General features: G+C 43.3%; 1 protein-coding gene and 1 long non-coding RNA gene across 2 annotated transcripts; one reads left to right on the forward strand and one right to left on the reverse strand.

The window, feature by feature from the left end:
* The first annotated feature begins 305 nt into the window (after positions 1 to 305).
* LOC135982497 (uncharacterized) lies at positions 306 to 2,413 on the forward strand. The gene is made up of 2 exons (XR_010599888.1): positions 306 to 377; positions 1,760 to 2,413. It is a non-coding gene; the product is annotated as an uncharacterized LOC135982497 (long non-coding RNA).
* Positions 2,414 to 8,965: 6,552 nt separating this feature from the next.
* LOC135982603 (centromere protein F-like) lies at positions 8,966 to 14,929 on the reverse strand. The gene is made up of 3 exons (XM_065589988.1): positions 14,797 to 14,929; positions 12,215 to 12,369; positions 8,966 to 9,277 (listed from the first exon to the last, which is right to left on the reverse strand). Exons 1-3 carry the CDS (start codon positions 14,927 to 14,929, stop codon positions 9,104 to 9,106), a joined length of 462 nt encoding a protein of 153 aa, XP_065446060.1. The 3' UTR covers positions 8,966 to 9,103.
* Positions 14,930 to 16,476: the final 1,547 nt, after the last annotated feature.

The following is a 16,476-nucleotide window of genomic DNA, read 5'->3' on the forward strand; positions in this document are numbered from 1 at the left end:
GCCCTGTCAATCAGGCTGACCTGGAGCATTGGCCTCTCGCCATTGTTCCTGGGGACTGTCAGTCTCAGGGTCCTGATTTCCCATCGACCCCTCCCCTTTTAGTGCTGGGAGCTAGACAACCAAAACACCCCCACTGAATGTTAGTAAGGGACAACAGTCCCCTTACACAATGCTGCCTTATGTCAGAACAGATAGTTAAGGGTTAATGCCTCTTTTACCTGTAAAGGGTTAAGAAGTTCACCTAGTCTAGCTGACACCTGACCAGAGGAACCAATGGGGGGATAAGATGTTTCAAAAGGCAGGAGGGAAGTTTCCTTTGTTTAGTTTCAGTTTTGACCGGAGTGGGCAAGCTCCAGAATTCAGCCTCTTATCAAGTAGTGAGTATTAGTGAAGGAAATAAATAGGTTTATGTTTATTTTCTTTGTAACTTGTCTTGGGCATTAGGGAATAATCAAATTGGGTATTTTTTGTGTAACTAAGTTTTTGCCCAGGGGAACATCCTCTGTGTTTTGAATCTGTTGTCTGTGAGAGTAGCTGGTATTCTAATCTCTCCCAGAGAGTTTTCTTTTCCCTTTCTTTTCTTTAATTAAAAGCCTTCTTTTTAAGAACCTGCTTGATTTTTCCTTGTTTTAGGATCCAAGGGGGTTGGATCTGGACTCACCAGGAATTGGTGGGGGTAAAGGAGGGGGAATGGTTAATTTCTCCTTGTTTTAAGATCCAAGGGTTTGGATCGGTGTTCACCAGGGAATTGGTGAAGAAGTCTCTCAAGGGTACCCAGGAAGGGAGGTAGCACTTGGGAGTGGTGGCAGCAAAACCAGATCTAAGTTGGTAATTCAGTTTAGAGGTTCACATGCAGGCCCCCATATCTGTACTCTAAAGTCCAGAGTGGGGATGAAACTTAGGACACCTTATAACGTCGTTTGGCAGCCGCCTGCTTTGTCCACTGCTTGCAGGAAGAGCAGCCTGTTGCAGCTAGCTGTTGAGGGCTTAGAATCTGGGTGGACCAGCAGCCCCCCCTTTCAGCTCCCCGCTCCCCTAAGTTCCCTGTGCAGCAGCTGCCCAGCTGGCTATCAATTGCGGGTAGTTCAGATGTCCCTCCGCCCACTGCCATGTGCTGCTTCTGTCTTCTGCCTTGCAGCTGCTCTTGGGAGCCTCCTACTTGCTGTGCAAGGGGGGGGGGGCTAATGTCAGGGTTTCCCCCTCTCCCCTGCTCCTGCACCCCACTTACTCCTTCTCCATATAGAGCAGGGTGGGGACACTGATGGAGAGAGACAGAGAGAGCTTGGGGCAGCAGCTGATGTCTCAACTCCCGATAGACTTAAAAAGACAATGTACTTACAAGTGGGGTCAGCATATTTAAAGGGGCAATGTGCATCTCTCTCTCTCTCTCTCTCCCACACACAGGGTGTGTGTCTCTGTTTGCCATGCTGTCTCCCCCCATTGGTGCTGCCTTGTAGAGTGTGAGGCTACATTAACAACATTTTAACCCTTGAAGGCTCAGCCAAAAGCTAGTTCATCATTTAGCAGTAAGGCATTCCCTGGGGAAATATCTCACTCTCTTCCACCCCCTCAACCAAGCTTCACAATCGTCATCGCTGTGTACAGTATTAAAGTGTTTTTTTTAAATGTGGTGTGTGTGTGTGTGTGTGTGTGTGTAGTTTTTTCTCTGGTGAAAAAAATTTCCCTAGAACCTAACCCCACCCATTTATATTAATTCTTATGGGGAAATTGGTTTTGCTTAACAATGTTTTGCGTAAAGTCATATTTTTCAGGAACACAACTACAACGTTAAGGGAGGAATTACTGTACTGCACTGTTGTATGGTAGTGAAACATGGGTGCTGACGGAGGGGCAGCAAGTGTCTGTCATGGAGAGGGTGATGGAAAGAAGAATTCTGGGAATTTCAATCCACAACCGAGTCCCCAATGAAGAGATCAGACAGCAGAGTGGAGTGCTGAACGTCGTTGTTGAGAGCAGGCATAGTAAAATGGGATAGGCCGGGCATATAGTGAGGCTCACTGACAATCGATGGACTAGCAGCTGCACTCGGTCAAACTCCAAAGAGATGGGAAGATGTTACCATGAAAAGACATGGCCGCACATGGAGAAGGAAGGCCATGATACAAGAAGAATGGAAGACGTGTTGTGATTGGTGCAATCGAGACGAGGGTTGAAGGACCAATCGATCAAGGTGAACTTCTAGTAATGAATAGTCTCAGAAATGTGTTTTGGAAATTTAATGAAACATCTATATACAGAAGGAATACTGCTAATGTAATGTGTGGTTTGGTATTTAACTGCATTTCTATTAAATTTTATCTCAAAAAAGTTTCTACAGAATTATTTACAGAACATTGTACAACGATCAGCTATATTACCAACATGTTGTGAAATAAAAATGGATATGACCATGCTTTCAACATAGCTTTCCTGACATATTTATCAGGAAATGCTTAACAACAAGACCTGTAAAAATGATTTAGTGTTCAAAGTATTATACAAATTATTTTGACAAAAAATAGTGAGCATATAGTTTTCATACCTAGTCATGAAAACTATTTATCTTCCAAAGGTTATCTTGATCTGAAGTCATATAACTGCAGTGTAGAAGGTTCGTGCCGGGGCTTGACCCTCCTGGGCAGGAGGGGAGCCACACCGACTCACTACTGGTGGAACAAACAACCAGTTAGTTCAGGGCTCAGGCCCTCTGGTGCAGGAGCTGAGCAAACAAACAGTTAGTTCAGGGCTCAGGCCCTTTGGTGCAGGGGCTGAGCAACCGTATAGAGTTAGGGAGCTCAGGCCCTTTGGTGCAGGGGCTGAGCAACAATACACAGTTAGGGGGCTCAGGCCCTTTGGTGTAGGGACTGAGCACCAGTACAACAGTGAGTTTCGTAGGCCCATGCCCTGGATCAGGGCGGGGCACAAATAGTCACAACTCAGGCACCTTTGGTGCAGGGGCTGAGCAACAATCAGTTTGGTAGCTCAGGCGACGCCGGGCTCGGGCCAGTCCAGCAAATCAGTTCCTCTGTACCGGGGCTTGGGGGCAGGTCTGGCAGCTCCTCGGGGAAATCCGGCCACTGAGGCTCCGGCGGCTCCTCCGGGTAACAGCAGGGGCGGAGGGGCTCTGGGGGCTCCTCGCCTTCGTAGTTGGTGCGGGGCAGGTCCGACGGCTCCTCCCAATGATGGGAGCGGATGGGCTCCGGCGGTTCCTCCTCGTAGTGGGCTCAGGGTAGCTCCGGCCAGTTAGGGAAACAGCCTCGAGCCTCGGAGGTCTCCCGGCCGGGAGCTCCCGGCTGCACGTCTGCTTCCTGCGGTGGCTGGGGCCTCACTGAACTCTGGCGGCCAGCCTTTATACTTCCTGTACCGCCTCTAGCGGGTTGAACAATGAGAGGCCGTCACACTCATCGGGGTGCCTCACAAGGGTTTCGGGGTCGGATTCCAACGTATCCATCAACGGTTGAGTCAAAGGGTCCTCCTCGGGACTGTCACTGATGTAGCGCTTTCTCCAAACAAGTCCAAAGGTGCTCGGGGCTAAAACAAAGTCTGAAGTTCTCACAGGGGTGGTAAAGGTCCACGTTTCCTCTCAGCAGCCTTTCCACAATTTCTAAAACAAGTGTCCTTGGTAGGAGATGGCCTCCTCTGCCCGGAGCTGGGACATATGGGGTAATAGTACTGCACTCTGACTGGCAGAGGGTGTTGGGAGGAGTTCTTAGAGGGGTCACACGACCCACATCCGGACAGGTCATCCCGCCCTGGAACTCACCCTGACTGGTCAAATCTCCTCTCAGGGTGGTCCTATCGGGGTAAAACCAATACCGAGGAGGAGTTCTTAGGGGGAGGGTCACATGACACACCTTGCTGCAGATCATGTGGCCATCTTGACCCCGAAAGTAACACCCCCTGGGGCGGGACTTCCTGTGACAGGTGGGTGGGATTTAAGGGGTCAAGGGGCACGGTTAAGGTGTCAAGAGGCAGGGTTAGGGTTTTATTGACGGTAGCGCCCTTATACTACTCAGGTTTACAGTATTATACAGATTTTGCCTTCTTCATTTTGCTCAGGTGATGTTTGTGTGCTCAAGGAACATCTGGCTTTGTGAGCGTTAAGATTCTCCCTAGAGGTTTGAGCAACAGTTTTTGTGGGTTGCTCATTTATGCAAAGAGATCTTGAACTAGATTCCATGGGTTCAATAGCTGTTTCTGCTTGGCACTGTTGAGCATCATCTACCTGCAACACAACAAAAAATAGTCTTGTTAAGTACCAGCAGGAAGTGAGAGACGCATTCCAAGCGACCGAATACCATGAATTAGCAGACACCACTAAATGCAAGAATCTTCAGTGTTTATATTGATCACTTTGAAAATACAACAGTGCTGTGCAGAATGCTTTACAGCAACTACCTACTCCTCACCACGTTCAAGTTTTTCAAATCGCAAGTCACATAATATAACAAGGTATAGGCAAAGCTAAGGAGTAGTACACAGTAATTCCTTGTCTAGTCTATTCTTGCTCAATCACTAATCTGCAGAACTGTATTTTGAGATATGAGTAATTAAACTTAAATTACATATTTCATAATGAATTTGTAAATGTCCTATGGTTTATTCTGTAAATATAATAGCACTTGAAAAAGTTGTTTCGTCCTGAAGCATTTACACTGGCCTGCAGAGGATATCTTGTCCAGATTTTCTGCTGTTCAACACTAGCTTTGGAAAACTGTTGAAAAATTTCACAATATTTATACCTTTGGGGCTATCTCAAATTCCAGTCCCCACTGCTATTACAATCATCCTTGTCTCCCCTGCACTTCCCACCAAATTCTGACATGATTTTAGCATCAATTAGTTAAAACTTAAGTAGTTATAAATGTGTGCTTCACGACAATTGAAATCCCAAATGCCACAGCTTCTGATAGTGTAGGTAATTGGTCTCAATTCTCATCCCACTTACACTGATGTGGGTCCTGTGTGAGAGATGAGCATCAGGGCTTATCCTTCTAGCGCCAATACTTATCAAAATAAAAGCTGTTAAAATGTTGATGTCAAGTGGAAAAAGGGAAGACAGTGCTTACAGTTCCGTAATTGTAATAGTAGCTTGAGAAATATAAGGCTAAGTCTAAAAATAAATGATTTTTACCACTGAAAGCAGACACTGTGGAAGCATTCCTTTTTAGACCTAAGAGTTGGGGAGATAGTGTGCCACCTCTCTAATTGTTCCGTCACTCTAACAGTGTTTTTCTAGCAGTGGGCAAAATCTCAGATTGTGGACATGCAGTTACCAGTGTCTGGTTGAGGCTATCACAATACAAGCATTAAGACAAAGTTCAGTACCAGAACTTCTAAAGAATGAGATCCATTTTCATTCCATATATTACTGGCAAAGCTAGTAGGATCATTTATTATTAAGGTTACCTGTCTCCTCCCATTACAAGACCCTGTTTTCTGCTGCTTATAACTTTACAAACTTTAATTGCTTGGGCTGAAATTTTCCATGCTGTATGTCTGCCTCATGCTCTTTTTCTTCGGGGGTGGGGGACAGAGGCAGAATTTCAGCCAAAATGGTTAAGCTATTCCCAAGAGCAAGGCTAGGGAAATCTACATTTTTCTCATATTAAAATATTCTGGCAACTTTTCTTTGAAAATCTCCATGTGTTGGAGCAGGGACTTGTCATTTGGCAGGGAGTGGCCTTCGTGTCAGAGAATGTGCTTTTTGCCATCCGCAGGAAAACCTGCCCAAATTTGGCCAAATTAGAAGCCTTTGAAAAAAATCACAGTTCACAGACGCTCAGTAGAGAGAATTCTTAGATTTTTAGCAGCTAAAATCTCTGAAGGTTTCATCCTCGCTGCGTATACTTGGATCTCGCACAGCTCTTAGTGTTAACCAAACTGCGCATGAGCTATTCCCCACAGAGTGACTGCACATGTGCCATTTCCCCACAGCTCCTGGATATGAAAACACAGCACTGAGCCATCCTCACAGAGCAACTGATATGCTCCAACCCAGGCCTACAGGGGTCAGCGCCAGAGTTTCCCTGCAACGGTTCTTCCCAGCTGCTTTGGGCCAAGCACCAGAACTGAGACAGGAACCTTTCTTTCCTGTACTCCCAATGACCCCTCCAAGCTGGTGCACATGCACGGTGGTGGAGGAAAATACTGGACTCAAATGCAGAGGGGACAAAAGGCAAATGGGGGGGTGAGGGTGGGAGGGCAGACTGGGAAAAGGAGTATGCCAAGATTGGGACTGGAACGGGGGTGAGGGGAAGGGACCAAAGACAGGGAGCCAGTAGGCGAGGCTAGGACTAGAAGACTATGAGAGAAGGTGGGGGTATGGGGAAAGGAATGTGTAGGAGACACTGAGAGAAGACACAGAGCTAAGAGGAGGAGGAGAAGAGAACTGGGGCTGGCTGAACAGAGAGATTGGGACAAGGAGCCTTCATTCCAGCATATCCGAACTTTTGAGTGCTTTTGTGTGTAATCCATCTATGCACGCACACACGCACCCCCTGCTCCAGGCAGCCAGTCTTTCAAGAAATAATCAAATATTTGTGATGAGCATTAAAGTGGGAAGATTTACCTCATTTCTATTTACCAAGTTAATGAGCAGTTGGCATGAGATCACAGATTTGATCTTACCAACAATTTTAAGTGTACCATTATGCCCAGATCTTTGTTATATGCCACGCTTTATTGATTGTATTTACATTGATGACCTTGTCTTCACTATATTCATGGCAGATAGAAAGGAGGTGTGAATAACACGGCATATCTTCAAACTCACTTGGAGAAATAAATACATGATGTGGATTGCCCATGCCCTGCACATTCAGATACATTTTTAAGATCAGTTACCTTTTGTGATTTGCTGCCACCAGCTGTCGGTTTACAGATCTCCCCAAGATTATCTGACCTGCCTTTTCGTAAAAGTTGGGAACATGGTGACAATTTTTGGCTTTGGGCAGCAAGACGGGGACTGGTCCTTAGGTTTAGAGTTGTTCTGCACAAAATGTAAGGGTCGGTTTTCACAATAGGAATATCAGCAACCCCTAAAAAATAAACAGCTTCTATTAACCAAGGTTGCTTAAATTACTTTATTGTTCTAATCAATCTGATCTTGCTCATTTCAAGATGGAGATGACAACTGGTAATAATTTAAGAAAGTAAAATGGCATTTACTCACTGAATAAAATATAATGGGGGAATTATTAGGACTATCTTGCGTTCCTAGAATTTTATAGGTGAACTCAGGCAAGGGTGTGGATCTGTGCAACAGCAGCTCTTCTAAAATGGCCAAAAGCGTTTTCCCCAAGAAAATGTTCTCTTTTTCCTTTAAAGGAACACCATTAACTGGAAAATCATTTCCATCTGAAAATGATGTCTCTTCTACTGTTCTAAGTGGAGCTGGCCAGAGAGCGACACCTTTTGAGGTTTCAAAATTTGTTTTTATTCTAGATTGGAATGAAACCATAAGCCTTTCAAATGCTTTCACAAAATGAAATTGAATCAAAAACATCAGGTTTTCAATTTGGGGGCCTTCCTCCTTGCAAGAGTCCACTTTGCACCTCAGAAACCTTCCCAGCAAAAACTTTGTCTGAATCAATACATCTCCGTGAAACATTTTGGCTTTGACAATGCAGCACATTTCAATGAAAAAACATTTAGTTAAAAATGTTTAAGCAAAATTTTCCCCCCTTCCTCTCAACCAGAAGAAAAAGGCGTTTTATATTGGGAATGGCTGGGCCTAGAATCCCTCTCTTTTAAGGATGGGTTGTAGAGCACTGCAGTGACATCCTGGACAATGATCCCTCACTTTCACAGACCTTGGGAGGCAGGCCAGTCCTTGCCCACAGACAACCTGCCAACCTTAAGCATATTCTCACCAGCAACCACGCACCGCACCATAACAACTCTAACTCAGGAACCAAGCCATGCAACAAACCTCGATGCCAACTCTGCCCACATATCTACACCAGCAACACCATCACAGGACCTAACCAGATCAGCTACAACATCACCGACTCATTCACCTGCACGTCCACCAATGTTATATATGCCATCATGTGCCAGCAGTGCCCCTCTGCTATGTACATTGGCCAAACTGGACAGTCACTATGCAAAAGGATAAATGGACACAAATCAGATATCAGGAATGGCAATATACAAAAACCTGTAGGAGAACACTTCAACCTCCCTGGCCACACAATAGCAGATGTAAAGGTAGCCATCTTGCAGCAAAAAAACTTCAGGACCAGACTCCAAAGAGAAACTGCTGAGCTCCAGTTCATTTGCAAATTTGACACCATCAGATCAGGATTAAACAAGGACTGTGAATGGCTATCCAACTACAGAAGCAGTTTCTCCTCCCTTGGCGTTCACACCTCAACTGCTAGCAGAGCACCTCACCCTCCCTGATTGAACCAACCTCGTTATCTCCATACTGATTTATACCTGCCTCTGGAAATTTCCATTACTTGCATCTGAAGAAGTGAGGTTCTTACCCACGAAAGCTTAGGCTCCCAATACTTCTGTTAGTCTTAAAGGTGCCACAGGACCCTCTGTTGCTTTTTACAGATTCAGACTCATCTGAATCAAACGTAATAATGCATGTTTTGAAAACATATTGTATAAATAAATGCATTAAGGTTAGAAACAGGATCATGATTAAGGCTATGTTTTAGTCTTGGGTATTTTTGGTAAAAGTCCTGGACAGATCATGGGCAATAAACAAAAAGTCACGGCCCCATGACCTGTCCATGACTTTTACTAAAAATACTCGTGACTAAATCTTACCTACTGGGAGGGGGGACGCTCCTGAAGACTGCTGGGGAGTGGGGGAGACAGAACAGGGTGACGCTGTTGCTGAGGGGATGCCCAGGACCCCGCTGCCACTTGTCCCAGACTGCTGCTCCAGGGCAGCACCAGGGACCATGCCTGGTGCTGCCGGAGCAATGGCCAGTGCGGCTGGCTCCTGGGCTTCCCCAGCTGATGGGGTGGTCCTGGGATCAGCTGCACCAGCACTGCAAAATTCACAGAGGTCACGGAAACCGTGACTTCCATGAATGATTTGCAGCCTCATAATAACATTCTAGTAGAGCATTTCCTTCTTAAACTACCCCATACTTGGCTTTTGCTCCTTTAATGGAGCACCATGTTCAGCAATTTGTTTCTGCAACATTTTTTTTTCCTTCTCTAGCTGCTTACAGGATTTCATCCATGTCTTCTTTTCACTGCGAGCAAATCCATTTTGCTTCTTCCGTTGAATTGTAGACTTCAGATTGTCCAACTATAAAATAAAAAATTGTTTTTAGTTGCTAATAGGAAACTTCATTCTTCTGTATAAGCATTATACCATTAGTGATGGCATCTTATCTGTCATTAAAAGTTCAATGCAACTAAAAAAAAACAGACAAAAGTTATAATATGCATTTGTATAGTAGATTCACTTAGTAATATACAATTGAATTATAGCAGCTTCTAATTCCAACAGAGAAACATTAAAGTCATGTTTATTGGAAAGCTACATGTGTGTAGATTTCCTTGATAGAGAAATAATAATCTAAATAGAATATTCAAAATAACCAAATGACAAAACCCAGCTGAAAAGCATGTGGTCCAGGCAGGTTTGTCCACCCTATGTGCATTGGAATAATGCCCAAATAAATGGATGGTGGATATCTGGCAGCCTTATAAAACACACTTCAGGATAACGTAAATATCAAGCACAGTGCTCCATTAGCTGGGCATGGAGTGAGCACTGTAACTCAGTGCCTGCTTGCCACAATACGGGCTCCACACTGTGCTACATGATTGCTTTTTCATGTGTTTATTTCTGAAGCGAGAGCACAGAACTACAGTCCGTCATTCACCACAAATGGAAGTAGAAAAAGACTGCAGGCTAGAAAATGCAGAGGGAATTGATAAGAAAAAATTCACCTAGATGGACAGGTTTAAAAACTAAAAACGCCTATCTAAATTATTAGCAAAAATAGTGCTGTCATAAGAAGAATCACTTAATTAATAATTTAGATGGAAATTCTGTATACATCAGAACTGATATGCTCTCACAAGTTGAGTGTGACATAATGAGGTAGTAGAAGCAGTTTAAAGACAATAGGGGCATGTCTAAAGTGGGAAGTTTCACAAGGTATTAATTAATGTGTTCATTAACATGATGTTACAACATGCAGTGTAGACACTGCACTGTTATGTTTAATATCACATCAGTCCGTTATGGTTAACCTTAGGGGCAGAGTGAAAAGACATGTTTAAACACGGTCTAATTTTGAAGTACAGACCCTGGCAAGTAAGGTATTGTTTCCTTTGCACCATAAGTGGAGGCATGGCGATGTCTCTCTCTGGTAGGACTACTGCTGCACTTAGGTTCCCCAAACTTTCAAATTTTCCTTACATTTAACCGGAAATGATGATCTCAAAGGAGGAAAGCATGAGAAACTAGATAGTTTATTATTATTGAGGTTTTTTTCAAGACACTGGCTTCCAGTGCTGAGAGAGTCATGTGGGTTTGGGATTTCTTTTTTGTGTGGTTGTGTACATGGGGTACTTCCCCCGATTGTTTACAGAAATGAGGTAGCACGCTAATCACCCTGCTCTGGGCATCTCTCAACTAAGTAGGGGTACTGAGACAAATGCTGATTGTTGGAACAGCTTGCTAGATGCCCCCAGGTGCCTGAAAGGGTGTCTGTCTACACCCTTCCGAAGAGAATTAGTACCACTTGGGGCTTTTTACTCAGTAAAGCAGGAGCCATTTTGAACATGGGAAGGGATTTCTCCTTGACGCCTCTGTAATCCCCTGATGGTGCAGCTACATAAGGAATGGAATTCTTATGTGTCTCTGTTCTGGGCACACACTGTCTAAAGTGCTCTTTAATCCTTCAACGCTGAGCAAGCCTATGGAGAGGGGGAGGAGACTCCAAACTCCTTTCCCTGGTAAAACCCGGGTCCTTGACCTGATAAACGGACAGGGACAATTCCCACTCCATTGTGACCTCAAATTTGGGCCCCCTTCCCTGGTTGAAAGAGGATTCCAGGTTGAAAAGCAGAGATGAACAATTTACATTACCCTGCCACCTGAGACAGGGCTTCACAGAAGTAACATGTGTCTCTGCACACCCAGATATACTCCAGGGTGGGAGGGGGCAGTGAGTCTGATACAGAGCACTTCAGGAGACCCGCATATAGGAGAAAACCCCAGCAAACACATCCTAAGAGTGGGAAGGCAAGAGAAAAGATTGAAAGCCTGATGTTTATACGACCTGCTCATTAATTATACATATTACTTCCTTACAAAGGGGACAATTCCGTTTGTCTTTTTGGGACCCAGAGCATATGGCGTTTCCAAGTGTTATTCCTGAGCAGACTATGTGGGGTTCTCATCTCCTTGAGAATCCTCATGCTCCTGATGAAGCCTTCTCACAATGGAGTCAGGGCTTCAAATGGGTGTGTTTATGTGCGCATGCAGGGCACTAGTGCGCTGGTCCAACAAAGCCCCATCCCCTCACACAGCAGGGGTTGGTGGCTTGTAGCAGCAAGACGTAGGTTACCCTCTAAGACCCCTAAAAAGCTGCCCACTGAACTACTTGGACTTAGCTTGATCTTGCAGGGCTTTTCTACCACTGCACTAGTGGTCAAAGGGAGTTACTGAGAAGTGCTGTGTTTGCGGATCCAGAGAACTTACTTGAGGAGAGAGAAAGAGGAGCAAGAAGTTGAAATGAAATCAATATTGCAGAAAAATGAACAAAAATGAATGATAAAACAAAGTTGTTGGGAGAAACTGAACCGCCAACTTGTTCTGCTGGTGGACACAATTTCTGGTGGCCTGAGGTGAAGGATGGAGCTTAGTCCTGGAGCCTTCAGCAACAACACTGGTCCACCTCCCAGTTCTACAGGTGAGAGGAATCACCTCTTTGTTCCGAATGAGGAGAAAAGCTGGGCCACGGAACAGACAAAACGTGCACATTTGATCATGTTTTCAGGTGTCCCGCTAAAGACCTCCTGTATCTTTGATAGCCAGAAGTTTATAAGATAACAGATTTAATGAGATTTCCATGCTACTAATGGAGAAGTTATAGCAAATGTTATATTAGAATAGAGACTAGATATTAAAAAGGACACAAATAAATATTTTGGCTCTTAAAAGCTTAAGTATAAAATGCCTTATTAAACTATATGAAAAACTTATGTTTGTTTCTAGTAAGTCTACTTTTTCTTCTTCTAAAGCCTTGTTCATATTCTTAAGGGTTCCATTTTCAAGTTGTAGCTCCTGGACTGAATACTGGAGCAATTTATTGTTGGTTTTTAAATACTGAAGCTCGGCTTCTTGTGCTTCCAATTCTATTTTCTGAGATAAACTCTTATCTATAGTAACAAAAAAAATTAAGTGGTTAATTTGTGAAAGCAAACTATGTCAAATATGCAGTATTAGCTTTTATGGGTAACACTATAAAATGGCAATATTGACAATTTTCCATTTTTCACCTAGCAATACATTTTCTTAGTATTTCAGAATATAATTACGTATGTGTTCTAAAACTGCCTTTATTCCCAAACCATAAAATTGTATAGCTGAGACAATTTTAGCATTGCCAGAATTCAGTTTTGGAGAAAGAACATACTGCTAGTCAAATCGCTCTATGCTTCACAATTCTAACTCTGTTTCTACAGCCCATCTTCACTGAGGTCTGATGGCTTGTACTCTGAAACTCATGGTTGACAGGTAACAGTATCAATGGCTAGATAAAGAATTTTGGTGCCCTATTTGTCCATTTTCCTGTCTTCAAAATCCAGAATATATAAAAATGATCAAGGTGTTTGATGGACTGATGTATGGAGTAAAATTAAGAGACACAGACAATACAAGAGATTTCCCGTATTGCAAAGAGAATTCTATTGAATAACACCAACTTACCATATAAAACAAGACTACGCATTCCCTTCCTACAGGACAAGGAAAATTCAATGTCTCCAAGACCCAGAACTTGGTGAGAAAGAGGGGCACAGAGAGGGGAAGGGAAATGATAGCAATCAACAGTTATTTGAACTATGTCAACACATAGGATGGAAAAGGATTATTTAGGGTGGTGATTCAAAGGGGAGTGTAGCGGGGCGGGGCGGGGCGGTTGCCCGCTCTAGCCCTGAAGGGGTTGGAACAACCCTGCAGAGGGCTATGGCTGGGGAAAGCAGCAAGCCTGGGCTGATTGGGGAGGCAGCTACAGCTGGGCCACGCCCCCATCAGGCCACAGCTGGCCCTTATAAAAGGGCTGTGAGCCAAACACTCAGTCAATCTTCCTCTAGCTCTGAAGGGAGAGGGACCTAGCTGTTGGGGAAGCTAAGGGTATTGGAGTGAAGCAGGGCTAGGGAAAGGCCAGAGGAGCTGGGGAGCTCCAGGCTAGCAACTCCCCAGGCTGCAGGGCCTTGTCCAAGGCCCAGAGAGGTATTGAGTTGTAGGGAAAGGCAGCAGGTCCAAAGTCCCCTGCCAATGATGAGTGGCCATTACAGACTGCAGTCGGCCCTAGTGAAACAGGGCTAGATGGTGACTGGCAGTAGCCACTGAAGCAAGGTGGAGGATGAGGGTGGGGATTCCCCTGGGTGGGAATCCCCAGATAGTGGGTTACTGCTGGGGGCAGGACCCTGACAGGGGAGGACACCAGGGTCTGGGAGGGACACGGGGGCTAATGTCGAGCAGGATGGTGACCATCAGAGGGTGCTCTGGCTAGAAATGAGCTAAGTCCCTGGATGACCAGAAGGAGGCGCCGCAGGGTGAGTCCCACTCCATTACAAGGGGGAAAAGGTATAACTAGAGAGGATAATCAGAGACTTCTTAGAGAGGAAGAACCGTCCGGGGGTTAAGGGTGACAGCCTAGGACTCTGGGCACCCACATTCAGTTATGTTTCAATTAGGACAAGTTATTGTTGGTTGCAGTGAAGAGCTACAGCACAAACATCTTCTGACTTATTTTTTTGTTCATAATTATTCCCTCTAGAAAACTGAGAGAATGCTCCCATTTGACACCTTAAGAACCACAGATAAAAGATAGCGAAAGCAAGAAAATGGACTTAGAAGGCATTACATTTTCTTAGCTAGCCAAAAGTGCTGCCACTTGCCAAGAATAAGATCAAAACGCAAAGCAGTTATTTGGATGGCCTGATGGATTGGAGAGTGCAGAAATACTGATTAAAATGGGAGCAGGACTAGGTCCATAAATTTAATTTTGAAATCTCATTAAGTGAGGTTAGACTTCTACAGAGATAAGTGGGAGCAGTCTCCTTCTTTACAATGGCTATTTAGCAGAATTACCTGTTCTCTTAAACCTCAGTCTGCAAAATGCATTTTCCCAACCAGATAGACAAATGTAGGGAAAAGTCAAATTAGGGCTCGGCAGGTAACATTTCATCACGTTTTAGCTCGATGGAGTCCATATACAAGCTAAAGGATAATAGTTTGAGGTATATTTGTTTGCTTCAGATTTTAAAACACAGGAGCACATTGTAGTATTTAATTTGCTGACCATATAGTTTTGTTTGGGACATACTTATTCCTCATTTTAAATCGCTTTAAAACCATATAATGTGATGAGTTAGTATATTTGTATAAAGAAGTTCCATCTCAGTTTGGAAAGAGAATTGCGTGTATTAGCTGAAAGTTAATTTAACTATATCACACAGTGGGAACTTTTTATTTCTTGGGGATGCGTCAAATCACTTTTTATAATGAAGTTTACAGATCTCCCACACTGAAGTAATAGTTTGTAACGGGATTTAAATAGGTAGAAATGTGTCACTCACTTTTCATCTCTTCAGCAGTCTTCTGGGTCTCCTTTAGAAGGTGCTGGGCTATTTTTAGTGCTTCTTCCAGCTGATGGATTTTTTCTGATTTTTCATCAGACTGGCAACAAAGTAGGTATTTTTCCTTCTTCATTTCCTACAACAAAACATTAATTACAAAACAGGCAGAGGAGGAACATTGTCACAGTCTTAAGATGGTCCAAAAAAGGACAGCCAGATTAAGACAGTATCGAAACACAACTTCTGGTGGAAATACACTATTCTCCAACATACAGCTTGCAGAGTTCCCCTGTGAGTCAGTAAGGCCTAAATGGCACCAGTTCTTACTGATTTCCAGTTTAAATTATTAATTATTCCAGTTGCCCCTCTGATTTCTTTACCTCAAAGTTTCTCCTCAACTCATTTTCCTTTGACCGGCTTGCCAGTAAAGCCTCTTCTGTTCTGTACAGCTTCTGTGCAAGCTCATTGGAGTTGTTTTCCAAATGGTGTTTCACTGCTATTGCCTATGAGGAAAACACATCACATTTTATTTGTAGTCATATTTAATCTATTTTAAAAAAATAAAAATTTCTGATGTCCCTTTAAATGATGAGCTCCAAAGATACGTTATAAAACAAAGCAAAAAGAATAAGCTATCTTCTGCTTCCTCTTACAGAAAGAGAACTTTTGAGGTTTAGCCCATCTCCCTGTATGGGGGAGTAACTGTTGACTTCTGCGTTGTATAACTAAGAGCAGAATTTGGCCCTAATCCTTGAAACTCAGCATGATGGCTTTAAAAAAGTGCAATTAAAAATAGGCCAGATATCTGAAAAATCCATCCACCTTTCACTGTGCAGTCCCGGGTTCTAGATTCTGTATCATACCAAAACCAGTACATGTTAAGGTAACACAAATCTTTAACTCAAGACTGGGCAAGGATATGAAAAATATTTTCAGGCACATTTTCAAGTATATAGTTGTAATGTATAAATATATTCATAATTTAAGCAATATTTATAGTACAGTATGTTAATCATTGGGAATCCTAACCAGAGCTTTCTTTTAAGTTCAATCATAAGGGCAGAAGATTTAACACTTGCTCTCAATTTTTTTAACGTAACATATTTTGTCAAAGCAAGCACCTATTAGGTTTAGAAGATGCTTCCCCATTCCCACTCAGTCCTCAACTGCTCATTTGAGAGGTAACGTTTAGGTGTTGGACTGATGATCAGCTATCACCAAATATGCCATTGAACAGCCAACAAACAGAAAGGATCAATACCAAACTAGACTCAATTCTGTACAATCCAAATATCAAGAGATTGACAAATTACTCTACCTTTTCCACTTACTATATATTCAAGGAATAGGTTACATGTTCTTAAAAACCAGTATTTGTAAACCTTAATTCCCCGTATTTATGGACCAACAAAGACATTCAGCTTGCACCTCTGTCTCCAGAACTACATTCTTCGGGGGTAAGGGAAATTAGTGTAGTGCTATGCTCAATCTTAAATTTATCACCTGACTTTATATCGCTATCTAAACCAGGAAGTTAACAAGACCATAACTGTAACACCACCAAATTCTAACTGGTTTTCAACCTTTTTAATCTGTTTTATATCTGTCATAAGAGCTCCATAGTACTCCAAATTAAAAAGGAAGTAAATTTATTACCAACATCAAGAGAGAAAAAAATGA

The sequence above is a fragment of the Chrysemys picta genome, chromosome 3 (genome assembly GCF_011386835.1).
Source record: "Chrysemys picta bellii isolate R12L10 chromosome 3, ASM1138683v2, whole genome shotgun sequence".
Lineage (NCBI taxonomy): Eukaryota > Metazoa > Chordata > Testudines > Emydidae > Chrysemys > Chrysemys picta.

What these genes read in the sequence shown, in the direction of transcription:
- LOC135982603 (XM_065589988.1), bottom strand. Translation starts at nt 14,929, where the DNA reads ATGAAGAAGGAAAAATACCTACTTTGTTGCCAGTCTGATGAAAAATCA. An exon ending in GACTGCTGAAGAGATGAAAA is followed by an intron (nt 12,370 to 14,796) that starts GTGAGTGACACA and finishes TTGTTACTATAG; the next exon opens with ATAAGAGTTTATCTCAGAAA. An exon ending in AGGCTTTAGAAGAAGAAAAA is followed by an intron (nt 9,278 to 12,214) that starts GTAGACTTACTA and finishes TTTATTTTATAG; the next exon opens with TTGGACAATCTGAAGTCTAC.